At 40.4% G+C, this 22,583-nt stretch overlaps 1 protein-coding gene and 2 pseudogenes across 2 annotated transcripts in view; all 3 read left to right on the forward strand.

Annotated features, from left to right (window-relative positions):
- Positions 1-3,795: 3,795 nt before the first annotated feature.
- The window catches only part of PI4K2B (phosphatidylinositol 4-kinase type 2 beta), a 36,961-nt gene continuing 18,173 nt past the window's right edge, over positions 3,796-22,583 (forward strand). Inside the window, exons 1-5 of one of the 2 annotated variants that reach the window (XM_017518402.1) lie at positions 3,796-4,249; positions 14,781-14,935; positions 17,292-17,492; positions 18,645-18,776; positions 21,539-21,692. In XM_017518402.1, coding sequence (XP_017373891.1) covers positions 3,988-4,249; positions 14,781-14,935; positions 17,292-17,492; positions 18,645-18,776; positions 21,539-21,692 — 904 coding nt within the window. In that variant the 5' untranslated portion in view covers positions 3,796-3,987. The remainder of the gene's footprint in view (positions 4,250-14,780; positions 14,936-17,291; positions 17,493-18,644; positions 18,777-21,538; positions 21,693-22,583) is intronic. The other variant, XM_017518403.2, reaches the window with a different exon arrangement.
- LOC119469493 lies at positions 11,456-11,550 on the forward strand (annotated as a pseudogene).
- On the forward strand, positions 12,725-12,819 carry LOC119469492 (annotated as a pseudogene).

Consider the following 22,583-nt stretch of genomic DNA (forward strand, 5'->3'; position numbering starts at 1 on the left):
TTCACTTACCATCATGAGAACAGCACTGGAAAGACCTGCCCCCATGACTCAATCACCGCCAACCTCCCACAACACATGGAAATTCAAGATGAGATTTGGGTGGGGACACAACCAAACCATATCAACCAGCAAATCTGCTTTATAGAATTTTTTGAAAAATTCTTTAGAGGGAATGGAAATGATACTAGATAGAAACTCCAATCTACAAAAAGGAAGAACACTGGAAGTTGTAACTATGTGGGTAAATATAAATGAATTTAAATTGTTTTCTCAATTTCTCTAAAAAAGCAATTAAGGCAAAAATTATTCACTGTATTTAAATATGTAGGTCTAGTATACATGGCAGCAATAACATAAAGGATGGGGCATAAGTGGAATGATAGTTTCGCTAAGTTCTTACCTCTTACATCAAATAGTACAATGTGGGCTCTTAGTACATTGAGATAATTTAAAGATGTATATTGAAAACCCTAATGTAAGCACTAAAAATTAATATAAAGAAGTATAACAGAAAGCCAACAGTGGAATGAAAATGAAATAATCAGAATTACTGAATTAATCCAAAAGAAAGCAGGAAAGGAGGAATAGAGGAACAAAAAGGGTTAAAGCAAATGAAACACAAATTGAAAAAAAACAGATCTCAATCCAACCACATCATTATTACATTAAATGTAAATTGACCCAAAACTCCAATTAAAAGGCAGGTACAGGCTAGGTGCGGTGGCTCACGCCTGTAATCACAGCACTTTGGGAAGCTGAGGTCGGCGGATCATCCCAGGTCAGGAGTTCAAGATCAGCCTGGCCAGTATGGTGAAACCCTGTCTCTACTGAAAAATGCAAAAATTAGCTGGGCATGGTGGTGGATGCCTATAATCCCAGCTACTTGGGAGGCTGAGGCAGGAGAATCGCTTGAACCCAGGAAGCGGAGGTTGCAGTGAGCCGAGATCACACCATTGCACTCCAGCCTGGGGAACAAGAGCGAAATGGCATCTCAAAATAAAGAAATAAATAATAAAGAAATAAATAAAAATAAAAGGCAGGTAATATCAGACTGGATTTTAGAAAATCAAGATCCAACTATAAGCTATCTATAGGAGATACATACACTTTTTTGTGTGTGTTTTTCCACACACAACGTTGATGAGATACATGTACCTCAAATATAACGACATATCTGGGTCGAGTTGGTGTTTAAAAAAAGAAAAGATGTATAAAGACACAAGTTAATTGAAAAGAGTGGAAACTGATTTATACAGCAAATAGCCCAAGAAGGATAGGGTAGTTATATTAATATCAGACAAAATATATCTCAACCCAGGAATATTAATAGAGATAAGGAGGAACAGTTCATAGTCCTATTTTAAAAAATGGTGACATCATTATGACATAAAAGCCTAACTGAAGATTTAAAAATCCTATGTATGCACCTAATAACACAATTTCAAAATACATGAAGCAAAAAATTCGCCAAATTAAAAGAAAAAATAGACAAATTCACAGTCATAGATTGTAATACTCCTTTTTGTAAATAACAGAACTAAACAAAAAAATTCATAAGGATATAACTAATCTGAACAACACTATCAATATTTAACTGAATTGATATTTATATTAATAGAATCAATGGACAGTTACAGAACCATTCAATTGCAAAATACGCATTCTTTTTATTATATGTATGTATGCATTTTTTCAGTCTCTACTATTTGAATCAGAAATATATTCTTCTTAAAGTGCACATGAAATATTTACCAAGGCAGATAAGAAGACAGGCTATGAAATGAGTTTCAGTCAATTTCCAAAGACTGAAATCTTAGTCGGGGTGCAATGGCTCACACCTGTAACCCCAGCACTTTTGAAGGCGAGGTAGGAGCATTGCTTGAGCCCAGGAGTTTGGGACCAGGCTGGGTAACACAGTAAGACCACAACTCTACAAAAAAAAAAAAAAATTACTTACTAAAAAAAAACAAATAGCTAAGAAAGCTCCTAAATATTTGGAAATTAAACAACACACTTCAACAAGAGGCTTGTCAACCAAAATGAGAGACTGAGGTAAAAGTCTCAGTCAACTGAAGTTTGTTGAGCCAGAGTTTGAGAGCACGCCCAGGAAAAGCACACTGTGGCCCCTGTGCTCTCCGAAAGAGGTTTTCCGGAGGCTCAGTATTTACACATTTCTTTAAAGGGGAGAAGGCATCAAGGAAGAGAGTTGTTGGTGGTGAAGCAAATAGTTACATTTTTGTTAGATTTTAAGTAGTGCCCAGTAACTCTATGCTATACATAAGGCGAACATTCAAAGAAAATGGAGTAAAAGAATTATGCAGATATCTCAGGTGAAGGAATGATTTATCTTATCCTTGTTCTGCATTTGGGAAGATAAGCTTGTAATTGAAATCATCAGTGTGAAATTTAACAGACTTTAGTTATATGATTTAGGTTGCAGACTTAGTTACAATTGATATGTCCTTGTTTTATGGAAGGATATACATCTTGAAAGGTTTAAGGGCCAATAAATAATTTCTTTATGATCAATTTGTTGAAGATAGTCATCCTCAGGCTGAGATGCATGAGGCTTTTTTTTTTTTTTTTGCATTTTGGGGAGGACCTGGCTAATGTACAAAATTTTTATACAATGACGGAAGTAACAGGTATCCCTTTGTAAAAAGAATTGTAGTGTTGGATGACTTCAGCCTCCAGGCTTCACTCTCCCTTTGACATAATAAGTTGGGGTGGTTCTGAGATTTTTATTTTCCTTTACAGGGTCAAAGAGGAAATCATAAATTAAAAACTATTTCAGCTGAAGGAAAATGAAAGCGCAGTATACAAAAATTAGCAGGCCGGGCAAGGTGGCTTATGCTTGTAATCCCAGCGCTTTGGGATGCCAAAGCAGGACGACTGTTTGAGACCAGGAGTTCAAGACCAATCTGGGCAACAGTGAGACCCTGTCTCTACAAAATTTTTAAATTTAAAAATTAGCAGGGTGTAGTAGTGCACACCTGTAGTTCGAGCTACTGTCTTCTACAGTTTAAAGGTGGGAGAGTCCCTTAAGCTCAGGAGGTTGAGGCTGTAGTGAGCTACCTATGACTATGTCACAGCACTCCAGCCTGGATAACACAGCAAGACGCTGTCTCTAAAAGAAAAAAAAATGTATACTGCAGCTAAAGCAGTGCTTAGAGAGCAATTTATAGCCTTAAATACTTGCATTGGAAAGGCAGAAACATCCAGAATCAATCGTCTTCAACTCTAAGCAATTAGAAAAAGAGGAAATCAAACCTCAAGTGAGCAATAAAGAGCAAAATAAAGCAATGAACTAGAAAACAGAAAATTAATGAACTAGAGAACAGAAAACAAAACACGACGTTTTGAAAAGATTTAAAAATTGTTAAACTTATAGCTAGATTAGTCAGGAAAAAAAGAGAACACACAAACTGCTACTATCAAAAATATCTTAACAAAGACAAGGTCCCTGCCCTCCTGGACGTTTAGTGGAGGAAAGAAATGTCATACAATTAAATCTATAGTTACAGATTATGGTAAACTCTAAGAGAGAATTCTGTCGCGGAGTGAGAGGCCACTTTTGGTTGCAGGAGGGCACCTCTTTGGAAATTACTAAGCTTCCCGCCCTCCACTGAGTACAGTATCGCGAGCTACGCCCAGCTTCGCCTAGCGCTCCCGGAGGCAGGTGGCGGCCCCGCCCCACCTGGCCCATCAAAAGCCCCGCCCCCTGCTCACTCCCACACGCCCCCGCCGCCGCCAGGGCCCTTCCACGCAGGCGCAGGGGTGGCGCCCGGCGGAGGCACGAGGTGGGGCCGGGCGGCCGCGGAGCGGAGCGGGGCGGGGCAACCGCTGGGCGGGCGTCAAGCGCGCTGGAGCGCTGGTGAGGTGGCGTCCATCCTACTCGGTCGCTCCCGTTCCCGGCCATGCAGAGCCCAGACTCGGGCACCTGGCTGCTCTGATCTGGACTCGGCGCGGAGGGAGCAGAGGGAGTCCATGGCGGATCCCTCCGAGCCTGGCCGGCTGGCGTCCGCGGGCGATGGGAGCCCGGAGGAGGACGGAGAGCGGGAGCCGCTGCTGCCGCGGATCGCCTGGGCCCACCCGCGGAGAGGCGCCCCAGGCAGCGCCGTGAGGCTGCTGGACTCCGTCTGGGAGGAGGGCGAGGTCGGTGATGAGGAGCCACCGCTCCCGCCAGGGGACATGGGGGTCTCCCGGAGTTCGCCCGCCGACCTGGACCGGAGCCACCCCGCGGGTTCAGGTGCGAACCGGCCCTGCCCCACTCCCTGCGCCCCCGGTGGCTGTCCCGGCTACTCGGCTCTGTCTTGCCTTCTGCGCGCGCTGGCCGAGGTGGACGGGCTTTCCCCACTTCCTGGGGAGACCGCGGGCACCTAGCTTGCTCGCTCCTTCTCCAGGAGCTCCCTTTCCTAAGGCCAGTGACTGTCCTTAAACCGATTCTTTAGTGCTCCCTGCAAAGTGAGCCTAAACTTCTAGAATCAGACACTAGGGAGAGCTTAACTCTGTAACATGTCGTCAGTCCCTGCTCAAGTTTGGACTTGACTTGGGAATTAAGAACCTTGAACTCTCGGGAAAGTTCCCGGAGTGATGAACTTGCAGAGTGGTTGACAGGAGAGAGATGAACAGCAAGAATATCCAGTTGCCACTGGGGCACGTTTCAAAACCTTTTCCTATTAAATGTTGTTATTGTGACGTTAACCACAGGGGGCAAAAGCAGTCGAAAGTCTGTTCCTGCTAACAGTTTCTCTTTCTCGATTTACTTCTGATACATAAGAAAACCAAACGAAAAACCTCTCTTCACTATTAAGCGGACTGATACCCTCGGGTGAAACAAGACAATTGAAACGATGTTGAAAGTTAGTTAAGTTTAGGTATGCTGTGCAGGCCTGGATATTTGTAGATAAGGAGTTTTTCTGGCGTGATAAGTGGAGTTAGACTAACGTGATCACGGACATGGCAGAGACTTGTAATACTCCCTGCTAGAGGTGAGACAGACATGTTTGTAAAAGGGCGATGGTAACACCTCTCTGCTGGTTGTGAGGATGGATTCAAAGAGATGGTGTGCACCCCGTTTGGTTTGTCGCTTCACACATGACAAAAGCCACAGAAAATGGAAGTTTCATTAACACTGCTTAGTTTTTCTGGAGTTGTTAGAAGTTAAATGTACTGTTAGTGGTACACTAATGTGTCCTGTACAGTTTAAAGAATTTTGGATAGAATCGGTCATTCACGTTCTAGTTGAAGTTACATTCAGACATATTCTAGAGTAAATAAATCAGAGAAGTCCAAGGGGAGCCAATTTGTCTGATTATTTAAGCTTTAACCAGCGTCTCTGACGTGCGTTTCTGTTCCATTATAATGTTAGCTGATGGATGCATTGATGTTTAACCAACAACGTGAAGCTGGAACTAGGTGAAAAACAGGCCTTCATTCGCCTAGTTACATTGACAATTTGGGCATATATTACTTAGAATTTAGTCTGTAAAATCGCTAGCTTGCCTTTTCCTTCCCATTACCTTGTGTAGCTAGTAAATTCTTAAAGAGCCTAAAGGCTTCAGAATGCTCTTGTTTTGTGAAAGTGAGGTATTTTGTAAACAAATAGTATTAAGTCTAGAAAAAAGTCAAAGTGAGAGACCAACGAGATGGCAGGCCTGTAATCCCATCCCTTCATTTTGGGAGGTGTAGGCAGGAGAATAACTTGAGGCCAGGAGCCCGAGAGCCGCCTGGGCAGCAAAGCGAGACCCCCATCTCTATAAAAAATAAGTAGAAAAGAACACAACCACAAAAAGTCAACGTGAGGATATAGTGTTAGAATACAAATGGATTCTTAGAATTCCTACCTTTTATTAAAAGTAGTATCATACCTATATCACAGCTTACAATTTGCTAAGACCGTTTTTAAAAAATATTTTATTCTCGTGTGGGTGCTGTGGCTCATGCCTGTGAGCACTTTGGGAGGCCTAGGTGGGTGGATCATTTGAGGCCAGGTGTTTGAGACCAGACTGGCCAACATGGTAAAACCCTCCCTCTACTAAAAATACAAAAATTCGTGGGGCATGTTGGCAGGTACCTGTAGTTCCAGCTACTCAGGAAGCTGAGGCAGGAGATTCGCTTGAACCGGAGAGGCAGAGGTTGTAGTGAGCAGAGATCGCTCCACTGTGCTCCAGCCTGAGAGACAGAGTGAGACTTTGTCTCAAAAACAAAAATTTTTTTTATTCCCACATCAGCACAGCAAGTTAGTTGTTATTTGCCCTTATCCTTGTTATGAGGATTCAAAATTAATAAACTGGTAATGACTGGTAGCTCATAGGACTTCAGAGATACATGGTTTGCCTGAAGTCAAATATCCAGGAAGTGGTAAATCAGGAGGAAGCCTGCCCTTTTTTTGTTTTTGCCATAGGTCCATAAGTGTTAGAAAATAATTGTGTCTTTGGTTATTTTGGAGGTTTTATCTTTAATGGAACTTTAAAATAATTTCTGTGAAAACTGTTTAAAAAAATTTTAAAGACTAAAATGTTCATGATTGAGTAATTTAACTCAATTTTTAAGTTTAGTTATTTTTTAAATGACTCCATTAACTTCACTTGTCCTTTACCATCTGATTTCCATGAAACTACTTCTCTATTTCCAAGAAGTTTTGCCTTTAAATTAATATGAACATCATTTATGATGCTTAACTCTTTTGTGTACATAAATGAGGTTTATGTACTTTAGTCAGTGGAAGAATGTCATATGTCTGTTACCTTTAACAAGGCATTTAACAAAGTCTACAAACAGCATAAACCATAGTGTTAGTTGTTGGATCAGTGTCAAAGTGGAAGGATTAGTGAATTCCTTGTTCTAGTTATTTTAATCAGTGAATTGGGTAGTAATGATGATAGCTAATGCCAACATAGCAGTTAATATGTGCTAGGCATAGTTCTATATGCTTCATGTATATTCATAACCAACCCTGTGATAGGAATAGTATTTTTTTTTTTTTTGGTGGTTGGAGAGGGTGGCAGGGGGACAGAGTTTCACTCTTGTTGCTGCCCAGGCTGGAGTGCAGTGGCATGATCTTGGCTCACTGCAACCTTTACTTTCTGGGTTCAAGCAATTCTCCTGCCTCAGCCTCCCAAATAGCTGGGATTACAGGCACGCACCACCATGCCCAGCTAATTTTGTATTTTTAGTAGAAACGAGGTTTCACCATATTGGCCAGGCTGGTCTCGAACTCTTGAGCTCAGGTGATCCACCCGCCTCGGCCTCCCAAAGTGCTGGGATTATAGATGTGAGCCACCACAGCTGACCTTGTTCTCATTTTAAGAAGGTACAGAGAGAGGCTGAGCATGATGGCTGAGACCTGTAATCCCAGGACTTTGGGAGACCTCTTTGATGCATACCTGTAGTCCAAGCTACTCAGGAGACCGAGGTGGGATTGTCTGAGCCCATGAGTTTCTGGTTACAGTGAGCTGTAATTGCACCCCTGTACTCCAGCCTTGGTTACAAAGCAAGACCCTGTCTCAAAAGAAAAAAAGAAACACAAAGAAGTGAAGTGACTTCTCCAAGGTCCCAGTTAATACAAACTAGGAGCACTTAGCTTCTGTTAGTGTAACAGAAAACAGTGTTACAATTCACAAAGAGCTGCCAAAGTAAAAGAAAATGTGAATTTGTAAGTCATTTAATGATTCATGGTGGCTTATAAATATGTGAACAGAATAAGAAAATCATATTAAAGGAAGAAAGATGAGAAGAAGATGGAGCCTGGAATGAGTATACAAAATGCACCTCAGATGCTTAATGTAGGCAACTCACAAATTTGACCTTTTTTTTTTTTTTTGATGGAGTCTCGCTCTGCCGCCCAGGCTGGAGTGCAGTGGTATGATCTTGGCTCACTGCAACCTCAGCCCCCCTGGTTCAAGCGATTCTCCTGTCCCAGCCTCCCAAGTAGCTGGGATTACTAGCGCCCACCACCATGCCTGGCTAATTTTTGTATATTTAGTAGAGATGGGGTTTCACCATGTTGGTTTTGAACTCCTGACCTCAGGTGATCTGCCCACCTCGGCCTCCCAAAGTGCTGGGATTACAGGCGTGAGCCACCACACCTGGCCCCAAAATTTGATTTTTAAGATTGCTGAGCAGCTAACTTAAGAGAAAACATAATCACGGGGTCTATAAAGTTAAAATAAACTGATTACTTGAACGAAAACAGAATGGACAAAGGCTAGCCTGTCACATAGTCTCTTGGTGAATGCTGTATGCTGAACAATATCTGTGATAAAAGTGATTAGTTTCGTAGAGATAGTTCTTATAACTTTTCTGAAGCCCATTTCAGTAGAAATAGTTTTAACTATGGGTGCTATCTGTATTGTCTCATGTAGGTTCAAGATACTGATAATCTGGTTTAATTTAGAGGAAGGTTTTAGCAGAGGAGACGTTCCATGTGTTTTGACCATTTTCCATAAGTGAGCTTTTGAAAGACAGCGGTGTGTTGGAGAGTATTTTTCAACCAATGCATAAAATACAGACGTCGTTTTCAATGCATTGCAGACATGCATCATTCATCAAATATTTTGAGTGCCTACTGGCTGCCAGTGGAAATCAAGGCTTTGGGGAAACAATAGGGACCTGTACTAGATGGATGCCTGTTCACCTGCCCTGTCCCCTCACAGCTATAGCCTATGGAGGAAAGAGTCAAACACTCCTAACAGATTGTGTATATGTGCTTGGATGGGGAAAGCTGTGCATTGAGGCATGGAGCCATGCCCTAGATATGGGGGCCAGGGAACACTTAGAGGAAGCGGCATCCAATTCAAGACCTCAAGGATGAATAGCTCCAAAAGCCCTGAGGCTGGGTTCAGTTTGCCAAATTTGTGAACACCTAAAGTTTTCTATTTGTTTGTTTTTTGAAACAGGGTCTTATTCTGACACCCAGGACGAGTGCAGTGGTGCAATCACGGCTCACTGCAGCCTCGAACTCCTGGGCACAAGTGATCTTCCCACCTCAGCTTCCTGTGTAGCTGGGACTACAGGTACATGCCACTATACCCAGTTAATTTTTATTTTTTGTAGAGATGGGGCCTCACTATGTTGCCCAGGCTGGTCTTGAACTCCTGGACTCAAGTGATCCTCCTGCCTCGGTCTCCCAAAGTGCTGGGATTACAGGCATGAGTCACCGCACCCTGCCAGTGAACATCTACATTTTTCTAGAAAATATTCTGGTTAGTGGGTAAGGTTCGGTAAAGATGGGTAGGCTTAGGTTTATAGTTCTAATCCTTAAGAGCGAAAGAGTTCATTTTAATTTATTTATTTGAAATAGAAACTTGATGAGTTACTTGCATACTTCATACATACTTCAATTGTGCTACATAAAAAAGGCTATACAACAAGTTCTCTTAACCCATTTTTAGTTTCTGCATTTTAAAGGACCAGTAATAGCCTGGTCCTTTAAAGTGTGGCCAAGGGGATAGTTTGTTAATTTTTCAAAGGAATTTATTGAAGGCTTACTATGTGCCAGGCCCTGTTCTAGGAACTTGGGAAACATCAGAAAATGTATTCCAGAAGAGATCCAACAAAAAAGATCTCTTCCTTCTTGGAACGTAGATCATTTTGTTTCAGCATCATGAGGGTGAATAAGAATGAGTGATGGGAAGGAAGTGCGGCAGATTTATGAGAACCGCAGGGGTGAAAGTTCAGAGGCCGAGCTGCACATATGCAAAAAGCTCGGAGCTTGAACAGGACCCGGACTTGACTAGGTGGTCACCACCTCTTCTTAGAGGGGTACATAGAGGTAAAATTGAGATTCTCCTCAGAACATGAATTGAGTATTTTCTAACACAGAGAAAAATCGAAATGCCATACTTTATTCCTTAAAGGGGTGACAGTAATTTTAATTGAAAAAAAAAAAAGAAACGTAGCTAATCATGCCCTCAGCTACTAAAAAATCAAACCAAATGAGAACAGACCTTCAGACCAGATCATCCACAGCCCATCGAGCTTGAAGCAGTGTAACACCTGATGCCTTGGGGAGGGTGCTTCAGGGTGAACTCATTACCAACATACATTTAAGTAATTAGAATGAAGGCCAGGAGCTGTGGCTTCTGCCTGCAATCCTAGCACTTTGGGAGGCTGAAGTGGGAGGATCACCTGAGGCCAGGAGTTTGAGATCAGCCTGGGCAACCTAGTGAAGCACTGTCTCTACAAAAAACTTTAAAAAATTAACTGGGCATTGTGATGCACACTTGTGATCCTGGCTACTCAGGAGCTGAGGTGGGAGGATTCCTTGAACTGGGAGATTGGGGCTGTAGTAAGCTGTGATCATGCCACTGCACTCCAGCCTGGGTGATAGTGAGGCCCTGTATCACATTAAAAAAAAAAAAAATCATAGAATGTAATTGTCAGTTACGAATCAGTTAAGGAAAAATTATCTACTAAAAACGAGTTTCTTTGAATTTAGAATAGTTGCTAGGTGACCTTTTTTTTGGGCAGAAATTAATAGGACCAGCTATTTTTAAAGTGCCTTTCTAGATTGTGGTGGTAAATCTAGGCCATTTTCAAATAAGAGAACGCCCATTTTCCTGTGGGGAAGATATTATCTCATTTATCCAAAAGAGGTGCTCAACAGGGCAAAAACAAAGAGAAGGAAATGAGAAGATCCTGGCTTTTTTCACAGGAATGTTTCTGATTGATCTGATTTTGGTTGAAACTGAATTATTAAGTATTCTGAGGATGACTGGGCTCCATGAGAGCAAAAAAGGCAGAGTCTATGATGAACTCATAAAACGTAACCCATAAACCAATTTGGCAATATTTAATAGCAATAATGTCAAGGTCTGCACGTCGTGTCCAAAAGAACTCAAGTACAGATTGAAGAGACCAAGAGTGGTCTAAGAGTTTAGCTCCTTCTATATGAATTAGTAGTATGACAGGACTCCTAAATAACTAATGCTTTATTACAGGGCTTCTTATTTTGAGATAGTGTCGAGACCAGGAGGTATCCCTATTCTCTGCAGTGGTTTATGTGGTTTCAGCAGTCCTGTTTTAAGGAGGCACATTGAAATGCTGAGGCATGAAACGGGAGGGCAACTAGGATGCTGAAATCCTGAAAAAACTCCCGTATGATAGGAGGTGGAGAACAGAGAAGATTTAAAGGAACATGAATTGACCTTCAACTTTTTGGAGGGCTTATTACTGGGAATAAAGGAATAAGTAGATTTGTTTCGCTCCAAATGGCAAGTCTAAGACAGAGAGTAAAACTGCAGGAGACCTGAGCAAGGTTTAAATAAATAACTTCAAGTTCATTTTTGTTAAGAACCTATGAAACCCTGACCTAGAGGAAATACCTAGGGCCTTTCAGAAGGTGGAGGGTAGGAGGATGGAGAGGATAAGGAAAAATAACTTTTTTTCTTTTAATTTATTTTGCTTTACCAAGGAAAAATAACTAATGTGTACTAGGATTAATACCTGGGTGATTACTTCTCGGTCTTTTGGCTATGATCAAGTATAGTATCTCTTCTTATCAGTTTAATACCTGGGTGATGAAATAATCTGTACAACAAACCCCCAAAACACAAGTTTGCCTATGCATGTCCTTTGCAACCACTAACGATAATGATTACTGGCACATTCATTTTCTCAAATAAATGTGAGTGCCCAGTAAATACCAATCCCTCTTCCAAGTAAACAAGAAAGACAGAGTTCCTCCCTTCATTCTTAAGTATTTTCAAGGGAAAGATAAAATGATTTGAAATATTTATCAACTATAGACATGACTAAAATACTTGGATTTTTTTATTCTTCTGAATGGGTTAAATATGCCCACTAGCCTTTTTTATAGTATTTTCCTTATCACAAACTTTAAATAGTGATTTAATTTTTAAATTATAAATGGAACTTTTTTTAGACTAGAGACAGGTTCTTGCTATGTTGCTTAGGCTGGTCTTGAACTCCTCGGCTCTTATGATCCTCCCACCTAGGCCTTCCAAAGTACTGGGGTTATAGGCATGAGCCACCATGCCCAATATCTTGGCACAAAATTTTAAAAAGTAGTAAATAATGCTTTTATTTCTGTCTGAATTAAAACAAATTTTAAATTAAAGAAAGTGGATCATTGATCTTGAATATTCTCAATAACACGTATACCATTGAAATGACTTCTAAATTAAAATGTGAATAGCCTTTGATTTGGCTGCCATCTTAAATGATTAGTTATTAATTCATCCAGCAAGTGTTTATTAAGTGCTTTTATGTTCCAGGAACTGTGCAAGTTCTGGGGATACATCAGTGAAATCCTTGTCTTGGTGTTTCCTGAGTTTCTGGAGCATCCAAAATAAATACACAGATCAGGTGATAAGTGCTAAACGGAAAAACAAAGTGGAAGTTAGAGATTGGGTAAGGGTCTTGGGGGTCATAATGACTTGGACTAATTGTGAGATGGGAAATAATTGGGCTGCTTGGTCCAAAAGAGTGACATGAAATGTTTTAAGAGCCATAAGAAAGAACGAGATCATGTTCTTTGCAAGGACATGAATGGAGCAGGAGGCCATTTCCCTTAGCAAACTAACAAAGGAACAGAAAACCAAATACCACATGTTCTCACTAATAAGTGGGAGCTAAATGATGAGAACACATGGACACATAGAGGGGAACAACGTACAACGCCTTTCAGAAGGTGGAGGGTTGGAGGAGGGAGAGGGTCAGGATCAATAACTAATGGGTGCTAGGCTTAATACCTGGGTGATTGGCTTCTCGGTCTTTTGGCCAAGATCAAGTGTAGTACCTGTTCTTATCAGTTTAATACCTGGGTGATGAAATAATCTGTACAACAAACCCCCAAGACACAAGTTTACCTATGTAACCTGAACTTGTACCCCTGAACTTAAAAGTTACAAAGAAAAAGGATTACTAGCTTCTCTGTTAGGTATAGAGAGGCCATGGGTAAGAGAGGGAGACCACTTAGGAGGCCCTTAGAATAATCAAGGTGAGAGCTGATAGTAACCTGAATCATGTGGAAGGAATGAAGATGGCAAGAGGTGGTTGGATTCTGGGTATTTATTTAAGGTAGCGTCAATATGACTTGCTGATTGGATGTAGAGGGTAAGAGTGTGAGATCATGGATGATTATAAGGTTTTTGGCCTAAGTAACTGGAATATTTGGAGGTGCCAGCAACTGCAATAGGGAAACATAGGGATGAAGCCTTTGGGAGGTATAGTAAAGGTGAGGAGTGGAATTTGGGGTGGTAAAGCTTGAGATATCTATTAAGCATCCAAGTAGAGATGTTGAATACAGTAGTCAAGTTTAGGGCAGAAGTCCAGGCTTGAGTTACAAATTTGGGAGTCATCAGTGTTGGTAATGGAGAGAAGAGGACCATGAACTGAAACTGGGCCATTCCAAGGTTAAGTGGTGGGTAGATAAATGCAGTGCTGGGTGCTGGTCATAGTTTTTTGTGATTGCTTCTTTCTTTTTTTTTTGAGACAGTTTCATTCTGTCACTAGGCTGGAGTGCAGTGGTGCGATCTCTGCTCACTGCAGCCTCCGCCTCCGGGGTTCAGGTGATTCTCCTGTTCAGCCTCCCTAGTAGCTTTGACTACAAGGTGCCCGCCACCACACCAAGCTAATTTTTGTATTTTTAGTAGAGACAGGACTTTACCATGTTGGCCAGGATGGTCTCGATACCTTGACCTCATGATCTGCCCGCCTTGGCCTGCCAAAGTGCTAGGATTACAGGCATGAGCCACTACGGCTAGCCTTCTTGTTTCTTAATGAAATAAGAAGCTAGATCCTCTCCTGAGAGAGAGGATGGGAGAGGAGGTGTTGGGAATTTAAGGAGAGGAATTAGCTTGTGTGCATTTCTTTAATTCCACTGTCCCGGTGCAGGCCTTGGAATCGGCAGACAGTTGGGTTTAACCAGGATAGGGAGTTTTGCAGGTGACCATGATGAAGGGAGGAAGAAAGAGTGATTCTGTGATGACCCGCCATAATTTAAGCTGGCCAAGGAAGACAAAAGCAAGAACAATGAAGGGGATGAAGTCCAGTGACATGATGGAGCAGTCCTTAGTAGGTTCTAGTAGGGCAGAAGAACATTTGGACTTGGAGCGCTAGAGGGACTGAACTGGGAAGGTAGGAGGTACTTGAAATTGAAAGTGTGGTGAGGTTGCAGTTATTGGTATTGACAAGATCCGAGGTATAACTGGGGAATTAGAGGCTGAAGTAGGATGGAGGATAGAATTATTGCAGGAGAGAAGTTCAAAGAAATGAGAAGTATTAGTATTATTTCAAAAAACAGTGAAATTTTTCTCCATGTTATTATTATTATTTTTAGATGGTGTCTCACTCTCGTTGCCCAGGCTAGAGTGCAGTGGTGCCATCTCTGCCCACTGCAACCTCCACCTCCCAGGTTCAAGTGATTCTCCTGCCTCAGTCTTTCTAGTAGCTGGAATTACAAGCGTGCACCACCAAGCCTGGCTAATTTTTTGTATCTTTACTAGAGATGGTGTTTTGCTATGTTGGCCAGGCTGGTCTTGAACTCCTGACCTCAGGTGTTCCACCTGCCTCAGCCTCCCAAAGTGCTGGGATTACAGGCGTGAGCCACTGTGCCCAGCCCCCGCCCCATGTTATTATTTGGGAATTTAAGAGAAATGGGGGTTGTTAGGCAGTGGGGTGGAAGGAGGATTAGAACAGTCTATACAAACCTTGATTACATTTTATGTGCCTTATATCCTAATGCCAGCAACCTAATCCATATTGCAGGTCCATATCATGAGCATTCTCATAACTGGTCTTTCTTCTTAATGCAGTAACTACTGGTACTTCAGAAATGAATGCATACTTGGATGACCCAGAATTTGCTGAGATTATATTGAGAGCAGAGCAAGCAATAGAAGTTGGAATTTTTCCAGAAAGAATCTCTCAAGGTTCAAGTGGAAGTTACTTTGTGAAGGATCCCAAGAGGGTGAGAATTTCACAGACCTACTATATGTAATAGAAACTTCGGTAAATACGAGTTTAAGTATGAAATCATTGTGAGTTTCTAAAGATATTTTCCTATTAAGTCTGATTGTCACCTCTTTTACAAACTAAAAGTTTTTATAGTTTTTCTTTGTTTTTTTTTTTTTTTTTTAGACAGGGTCTCTCTCTCTCTCTCTCTCTCTTTCTCTCATTCTCTCTCTGTCTCTCTGTCTCTGTCTCTCTCTCTCTCACCCAGGCTGGAGTACAGTGGTGCAATCATAGTTCACTGTAGCCTTGACCTTCTTGGCTCAGGTAATCCTTCTATCTCAGCCTCCCAACTAGGTGGGATCACAGGTGCATGCCACCATACTGGGCTAATGTTTCAAATTATTTGTAGAGACAGGGGTCTCCCTATATTGCCCTGGCTGGTCTTGAACTCCTGGGCTCAAGTGATCCTCCTGCAGTGTTGAGATTACAGATGTGAGCCACTGTGCTTGGCTTTTAATAAAAAGTTTTTTGCTTTTAGTAAAGCACTCTAGTATTTGGAAACAGAGCTAATCATTTCAAGTCATAGTTTGCTATCCTGTTATTTTATATTTGGTTTCAAGCATTTATTGAATATATACATTCAGCTGTAGCCTTATTGCGTGTGTATATTCACAAGTCCTTATCTTATAGAAGTCTATAGCCTTCTTAGTCAAACACAGTGGAAGTTTAAACCTTCAAAACTTGTTTAATGTCATTTCCAACGTACTTGATTTTTTTTCAAAGGTATATGAATACCTTTTCTGGCATTTTACCAGGGGAAGAAGGCGCAGCCATCTGAAGTTTGAAAGTATTGGAATGTGAAAGTGAAATGAACCACAGGATGATTCTAGACCAGAAAAGAGAAATTGATGTGGCGCTTTGTTCCACTTAATCTAGAATTTTTCAAAAATATGTTATTTTTTCTAACAGCTTTCTGAATGATGCATAAGGATCAGTTCTTTTCTCGGGGGGAAGAACGTTTATACTTTCACCCATTTTTTGGGCAAAGATTGAAGTTATAATTTTAAAATGATTTTAAAGCATAGTCCCTTTTTTGAGATTAAAATATATTTGTAGGTATTGCCAGTCTCTCAATCTTTATTCTAAGCTTTATTTCTTAATTTGATCCTGTTGACTTTTTTACTAGTGACTCAGACCTTATTGCATTGTATTTATTGTGTTGTAAAGGAATTATATACTTGAAATTATAAGATTTGTTCTTGTCTAAGGATAATTCAGCTTCTAAATTTAATATGAATATATTATATCAAACAATTAGAGTATAAAGACTTTTAGACATTCATGAGCAAAAAATATTTTTTAATAGGAGAAACTTTATTTAGTTAATGTATTTATTTGTTAAGATGGATTCTCACTCTGTCGCCCCAGACTGGAGTGCAGTGGTGCAATCTCAGCTCACTGCAACCTCCACCTCCCAGGTTCAAGTGATTCTCCTGTCTCACCTCCTGAGTGGCTGGGATTACAAATGCATGCCTACCACCCCCAGCTAATTTTTGTATTTTTAGTAGAGATGGGATTGCCCCATGTTGGCCAGGCTGGTCTTGAACTCCTGACCTCCGGTGATCTGCTCACCTACCAAAGTGCTGGGATTACAGGCGTGAGTCACCTCACCTGGCCAAGAGTTTACTTTAAATTGGTTTCTGAAAAATAACTGGAAAAAAATTAGGGCCGGAGAATCTGACAGCATGGATATTCACTATATCTTATCATTACCTTTGTTATTTTAGAGGTGGTTTTTGTCATTGAATTAGTTAATTTAACAAATACTTGGATGTCTGCTGTGCATCAGGTACTGTTCTGAGTACTGGAAATGCAGCCCTAACAAACAAAGTTCCTGCATTTTTGGAATGTGCATTAATGTGGGGAAAGTAAACAGCAAACATATAATGTGGACATTTAATAGATATTGAATAATACCACTGTTTGACCTAGGACAGTGGTTTTCAAACATTTAAAAATCAGTGAAACCCTTTCTTAACTTGGAAGTCCAGCAATATAAAACAGGTGAAATTAGAATTAATCTGGTTAAGTGGCATGCGGTCTTGGAGCCTTGCCCTCACCTTCCCGGGGTCTGTCAGAGCACAGTTTGAAAACTACTGGTCTTGATTTTAGATTGTTTGAGAATAAATATGAAAATGTAATTGGAACTAAATCTCTTAATATTTGAGATTATAAATCCTCTGAATAGTTTGAGGATTTATGCCTACATCTGTGGTGGGAAGCAGTAGAAAACTATGTATTAGAATGCATTTTTTGGATGGTTATCAATATATATAAAAAGTCTAATAAAGATGATTACTCTTTTGCTATAGAAAATTATTGGTGTGTTTAAACCCAAATCAGAAGAGCCTTATGGTCAACTCAATCCAAAATGGACCAAATATGTCCATAAGGTCTGCTGCCCTTGCTGCTTTGGCCGAGGCTGCCTGATTCCTAATCAGGGGTACCTTTCTGAAGCAGGTGCCTATCTTGTGGACAAAAAGCTTCATCTGGGTATCGTACCTAAAACAAAGGTAAACAAGGCTTTATTTTTAACCATGGACTTTTAGCTTACAACCTGCCTGTATCTGAATATTTCAGTAATGATTCCTAATGGTAGAACCTAAAATGGAGCCCCTTTTTTTGATAGTAGTCCAAGCGTCATGAGTGACTAGTAAATTGATTCTAGTGTAGACCCACAAAGTATTTAAGGGAATGTGTCTTGTTCCTGTGAGATCTGATGATGCTAACAGAAAGAGGATAAAGAACTAGCTTTCAGAAGGCAGGAAAACATCAGGGATCCGGAGATCCTACTGAAGGTAGAGGTAACCAATGTGCTTAAAGATTACTATTATTGTCCTTTCAGCCTTTATAAAAAATTTTTTTCTTTTCCTTTTTATTTTATTTTTTTTTTAAGAGACAGGGTCTTGCTGTGTTGCCCAGACTGGCCTTGAATTCCTGTGCCCAAGCAGTCCTTCTGTCTCAGTCTCCTGAGTAGCTGGGACAACAGGCACATGCCATCATGTGCCTGGCATCCACATCCTTTCTTTTCTTTCTTTCTTTCTTTTTTTTTTTTTTTTGAGACAGGGTCTTGTGCCCAGGCTGGAGTGCAGTGATACAATCATGAATCATGGCTCACTGCAGCCTTGTCCAGCTGGGCTCAGGTGATCTTCTCACCTCAGCCTCCTGAGTAGCTGGTAATACAGGTGTGTACCACCTCACCCAGCTAGTTTTTGTATTTTTTAGTAGAGGTGGAATTTCTTCATGTTGCCTAGGCTGGTTTCACTCCTGAGCTCAAGCAATCTACCTGCCATGGCCTCCCAAAGTGCTGAGATTACAGGCGTGAGCCCCTGCACCCAGGTAACCTGGCATCCTTTCTAAATTTTAACTTGACGCCTTCGTCCTTAAAACGTTTATTTCTAAGTCTGCATTTCAACGTTGTTACTTTGACCACTGGCAAATTGTAGGCCTCTAAAAGGCTTTTAAACCACTCTCAGGAAGAAATAATGTGCCATTCATTTAACAAAGGTTTGCAAAATTCCCTGCCTTTTCTGTTTTAGATTCTCTGGAGCCTTTCTTATAGGGTTCAACTTTGCTAATTTTCATTAGAGTGAGTTTCATGGTGTATATGAATAGAAATACTATAATGTAAATTCTAACCATTTTTCTAAACTATATGTTTCTAGGTGGTTTGGCTTGTCAGTGAGACATTTCACTACAATGCAATTGACCGTGCAAAATCAAGAGGCAAAAAGTATGCTTTAGAAAAAGTGCCAAAAGTGGGTAGGAAGTTTCATAGGATAGGACTCCCTCCTAAGGTAAGTTTCTCTGATAAGCTTTATTTAGAGAGCCACTGGGCTCATACATCCTGATCTCTAGGAGCTAGGCATTGTGCTGTTAGCTGTGGATATAGTAATAGCACAGATTTGTCATCTTCCAGGAGCTTAGAGTAAATAGGTAATTTCAGTGTAATATGATAAAGCTGTTTAGATGATGGTAAGTTCAGGGAGCTCTAAGATGATAGAAGAGGGATGCCTAACCCAGTTTAGAGGGATGGGAAGCATTTCCAGGAAGAGGTTGCGTGAAAGGCTTATAAAGTAATGGACAAAAGCGCAGGTCTGGAATCAGACTTAATTCCAGCCTCTGCTAGTTTGCTCTGAGACTTTGGGCAAGTTCCTTTCTCTTTCTCATTTTTTTTTTTTTTTTAATGTGTTTTACTTTTTCTGCCTAAAGTCTAGAATTATTTTGACAAAGTTAAAAAAAAATCCCCTTGGAATTTTCGTTAGTATTTCAGTGGATCTTGCTCTGTTGCCCAGGCTGGAGGACTGTGGTGTGAAAAGGGCTTACTGCAGCCTCGACCTCCTGGGCTCAAATAACCTTCCTACCTCAGCCTCCTGAGTAGCGGGACCACAGGTGCACACCCCCACACCTGGCTAGTTTTATAATTTTTTTGTAGAGAGAGAGTCTCACCATGTTGCTGGTCTTCAATTCCTGTGCTGAATCAGTCTTCTCACCTTGGCCTCCCAAAGTGCTGGGATTACAGGTGTTAGCCACTGTGCCTGGACAAGTTCCTTACTCTCTAAGCTCCAGTTTCTATAAAATGAGAATGACAAAAACTGCCTCTTAGGTTCTTGTGAGGATAAAACTAAGAAATTCATGTCAAGTAGTTGGTATAAAGGTTAAGTAAATGGTAGCATCTATATTTACTTACTACACATTAGATTTAGTTTTTTCTTATCACCTTTAAATCTGAGGCATGATAAGCAGCCAGCTAAATAAGGGTAGAGAGGGTTAATGGGAAAGGCATTCTAGAAAAAGTTTTCAGATTTATTTTTTGGAAATATATTGGTCTTATGGTTTTCTTGCTTCTGTACATTTATCTAGATAAAAAGAATTTGAGTAGGAATCAGTCGTTAACCTAACTTTTAAGATAAATTTTACTCTAAGTGGGCAGAAAGTTTGAAAGTTTTTAGAAGGTCTGCTCCTCCTTGGACATGCCGAAATAAGTGTGAATAAAGGAGGATGTTATTTCCATATTTGTGACTACTAGTACTTAGTTATAAGTATTTTAAAGAACACCTTTAGGAAATCGTTAAAATTTCATACCAACGACAAAAACATAAAGTGTTAGAATAAAAAGCAGATTTTCTGTGTGGTGATTTGTTTGTATATTTGAAGCAAACTGAGGTTACCTATTACCTGTGTATCACATGCTACTTAAATTTGTATTTCCTTCTCCAACAAATTGTTTACTGTTAACTAGCAATCTTAGTAACTGAAACACCTTTTTAAAAGGTCATATCTTCAAGGAAAGGACTTTTTAAAAAACCACTACCAATATTATGATTAGTAGATTTGTTCTTTAAAGTTTAAGACAGGGTATTTACTGTGTGGTTAAGGAACCTGTCCTTTTTTTTTTTTTTTTTTTTTTTTTTTTTTGAGAAAGAATCTCACTCTGTCGCCCAGGCTGGAGTGCAATGGCGTGATCTTGGCTCACTGCAACCTTCGACTCCTGGGTTCAAGTGATTCTCCTGCCTCAGCCCTCTGAGTAGCTGGGACTACAGGTGTGCACCACCACGCATGGCTAAGTTTTTTTGTATTTTTATTTTTTTTATTTTTATTTTTTTTTGAGACGGAGTTTCGCTCTTGTTACCCAGGCTGGAGTGCAATGGCGCGGTCTCCGCTCACCGCAACCTCCGCCTCCTGGGTTCAGGCAATTCTCCTGCCTCAGCCTCCTGAGTAGCTGGGATTACAGGCACGCGCCACCATGCCCAGCTGATTTTTTGTATTTTTAGTAGAGACGGGGTTTCACCATGTTGACCAGGATGGTCTCGATCTCTTGACCTCGTGATCCACCCGCCTCGGCCTCCCAAAGTGCTGGGATTACAGGCTTGAGCCACCGCGCCCGGCCTTTTTTTGTATTTTTAGTAGATGGGGTTTCACCATCTTGGCCAGGCTGGTCTCGAACTCCTGACTTCAAGTGATCCACCTGCCTCAGCCTCCCAAAGTGCTGGGATTACAGGTGTGAGCCACGACGCCTGGCTTAATCATGTTTTTAAAATAAAACTGTTTATTTAGAGTTCGAAGAAAAAGCTTAACAGTTAAAAAAGTGAAAAAATTAAAAAAAAATTATTTACTGTATTTTATGTCATAAAAAGAATCCAGAAAAGTTTCTTCAGTAAGAACAAAATTGCACCGTTATTAAATAAGCAGGATAGGTTTAAAATTTGACCTCCATAATTAAATTCATTTTAATAAATATTTTTAGAAAATGACATTTCTTTTTCAGAGTGTCACCTTGAAGGCACATGTTTATTCTTTTTTAAAATTTTCCCAAAATAGCTGCTATGCTCCTTGAAAGTCTAGGGTTAAGCATTTTTTATTTGCTATATACTCTTCATGTGATTATTTAAAATTAGTGTATAAAAATAGTTTTCTTGATAAACGTGGCTTATCTAAATTAGTGTTAAATCTTCTTTTGTATTGTATTTACATATTTTTGACAGTACTGCTGAGAAATATAAATATTAATCCTTTGTTCTTGTACTTTCTTTTCTAACTATAGTTCTTAAAATTATAGATTGGTTCCTTTCAGTTATTTGTTGAAGGTTACAAGGAGGCTGAATATTGGCTTAGGAAATTTGAAGCTGACCCTTTGCCTGAGAATATTAGAAAACAATTTCAGTCACAGTTTGAAAGATTAGTTATTTTGGATTACATCATCAGAAATACAGGTATTGAAGTTCTCTCATTGTTCACTCAAATCTTGTTCACTTTCAAACTGTGTTCTTGTTACCCAAATTAAGCCACTTCCTCTGTCTGCCTTGGGAAACAGATGTAGAATAGACCCTCCTGGGCAGAATTCATCCTGTGTGGGAGAGTGTGACTCACAGCAGGCTCCTAGGTCAGTTCCTGTCCCCTAGGGAACAGTTTCCTAGGGGCAGGGCAAAGTCAGATATTAGGAACGTTATTTGCATAATGTGAATAATTAAGGCTTCATTGTATAAATTACATTAGGTGCCTATATTGACGTTATGTAACTGTTAGTATAATCTATAAATACACTAAACTCTTAATTTTTCCTGTGCTGTCAAGAAGCAATGGTGTAGACGAGGGGTGTCCAATATTTTGACTTCCCGGGGCCGTTGGAAGAAGAATTGTAGGCCACACATAGAATACAGTAACTCTTAACAGCCAATTAGCTTTAAAAATTTGTAAAAAAATCTCATAATGTTTTAAGAAAATTTACAAATTTTTGTGGGCCACATTCAAAGCCATCCTGGGCGGCATGCATCCTGCAGGCCAAGGGTTGGATAAGCTTGATGTACGTTATCCAAAGCAGGGGTCAGTTTGGATAATGTGGGTCCCTGGACTGTCAGGGTCAGCATGACATAAGAATTTGTTAAACATGCATCTTCTCAGACACCACGCCAGACCTTTTAGAACAGAAACTGCAGGTGGGTACTGGCAGGCCGTGTTTTAAGGTACCTTTCAGGTAATTCTGATGCATTCTAAAGTTTGAGAACTACAGTTCAAAGTGTTTTCTTATTTATATTAGTTTTTGGAAAAGCATCAAATAATTTTCCAGACTTACCTTATTACTATATATGTGTGTGTGTGTGTGT

The sequence above is a fragment of the Cebus imitator genome, unplaced genomic scaffold (genome assembly GCF_001604975.1).
Source record: "Cebus imitator isolate Cc_AM_T3 unplaced genomic scaffold, Cebus_imitator-1.0 Scaffold679, whole genome shotgun sequence".
Taxonomy (NCBI): Eukaryota; Metazoa; Chordata; class Mammalia; order Primates; family Cebidae; genus Cebus; species Cebus imitator.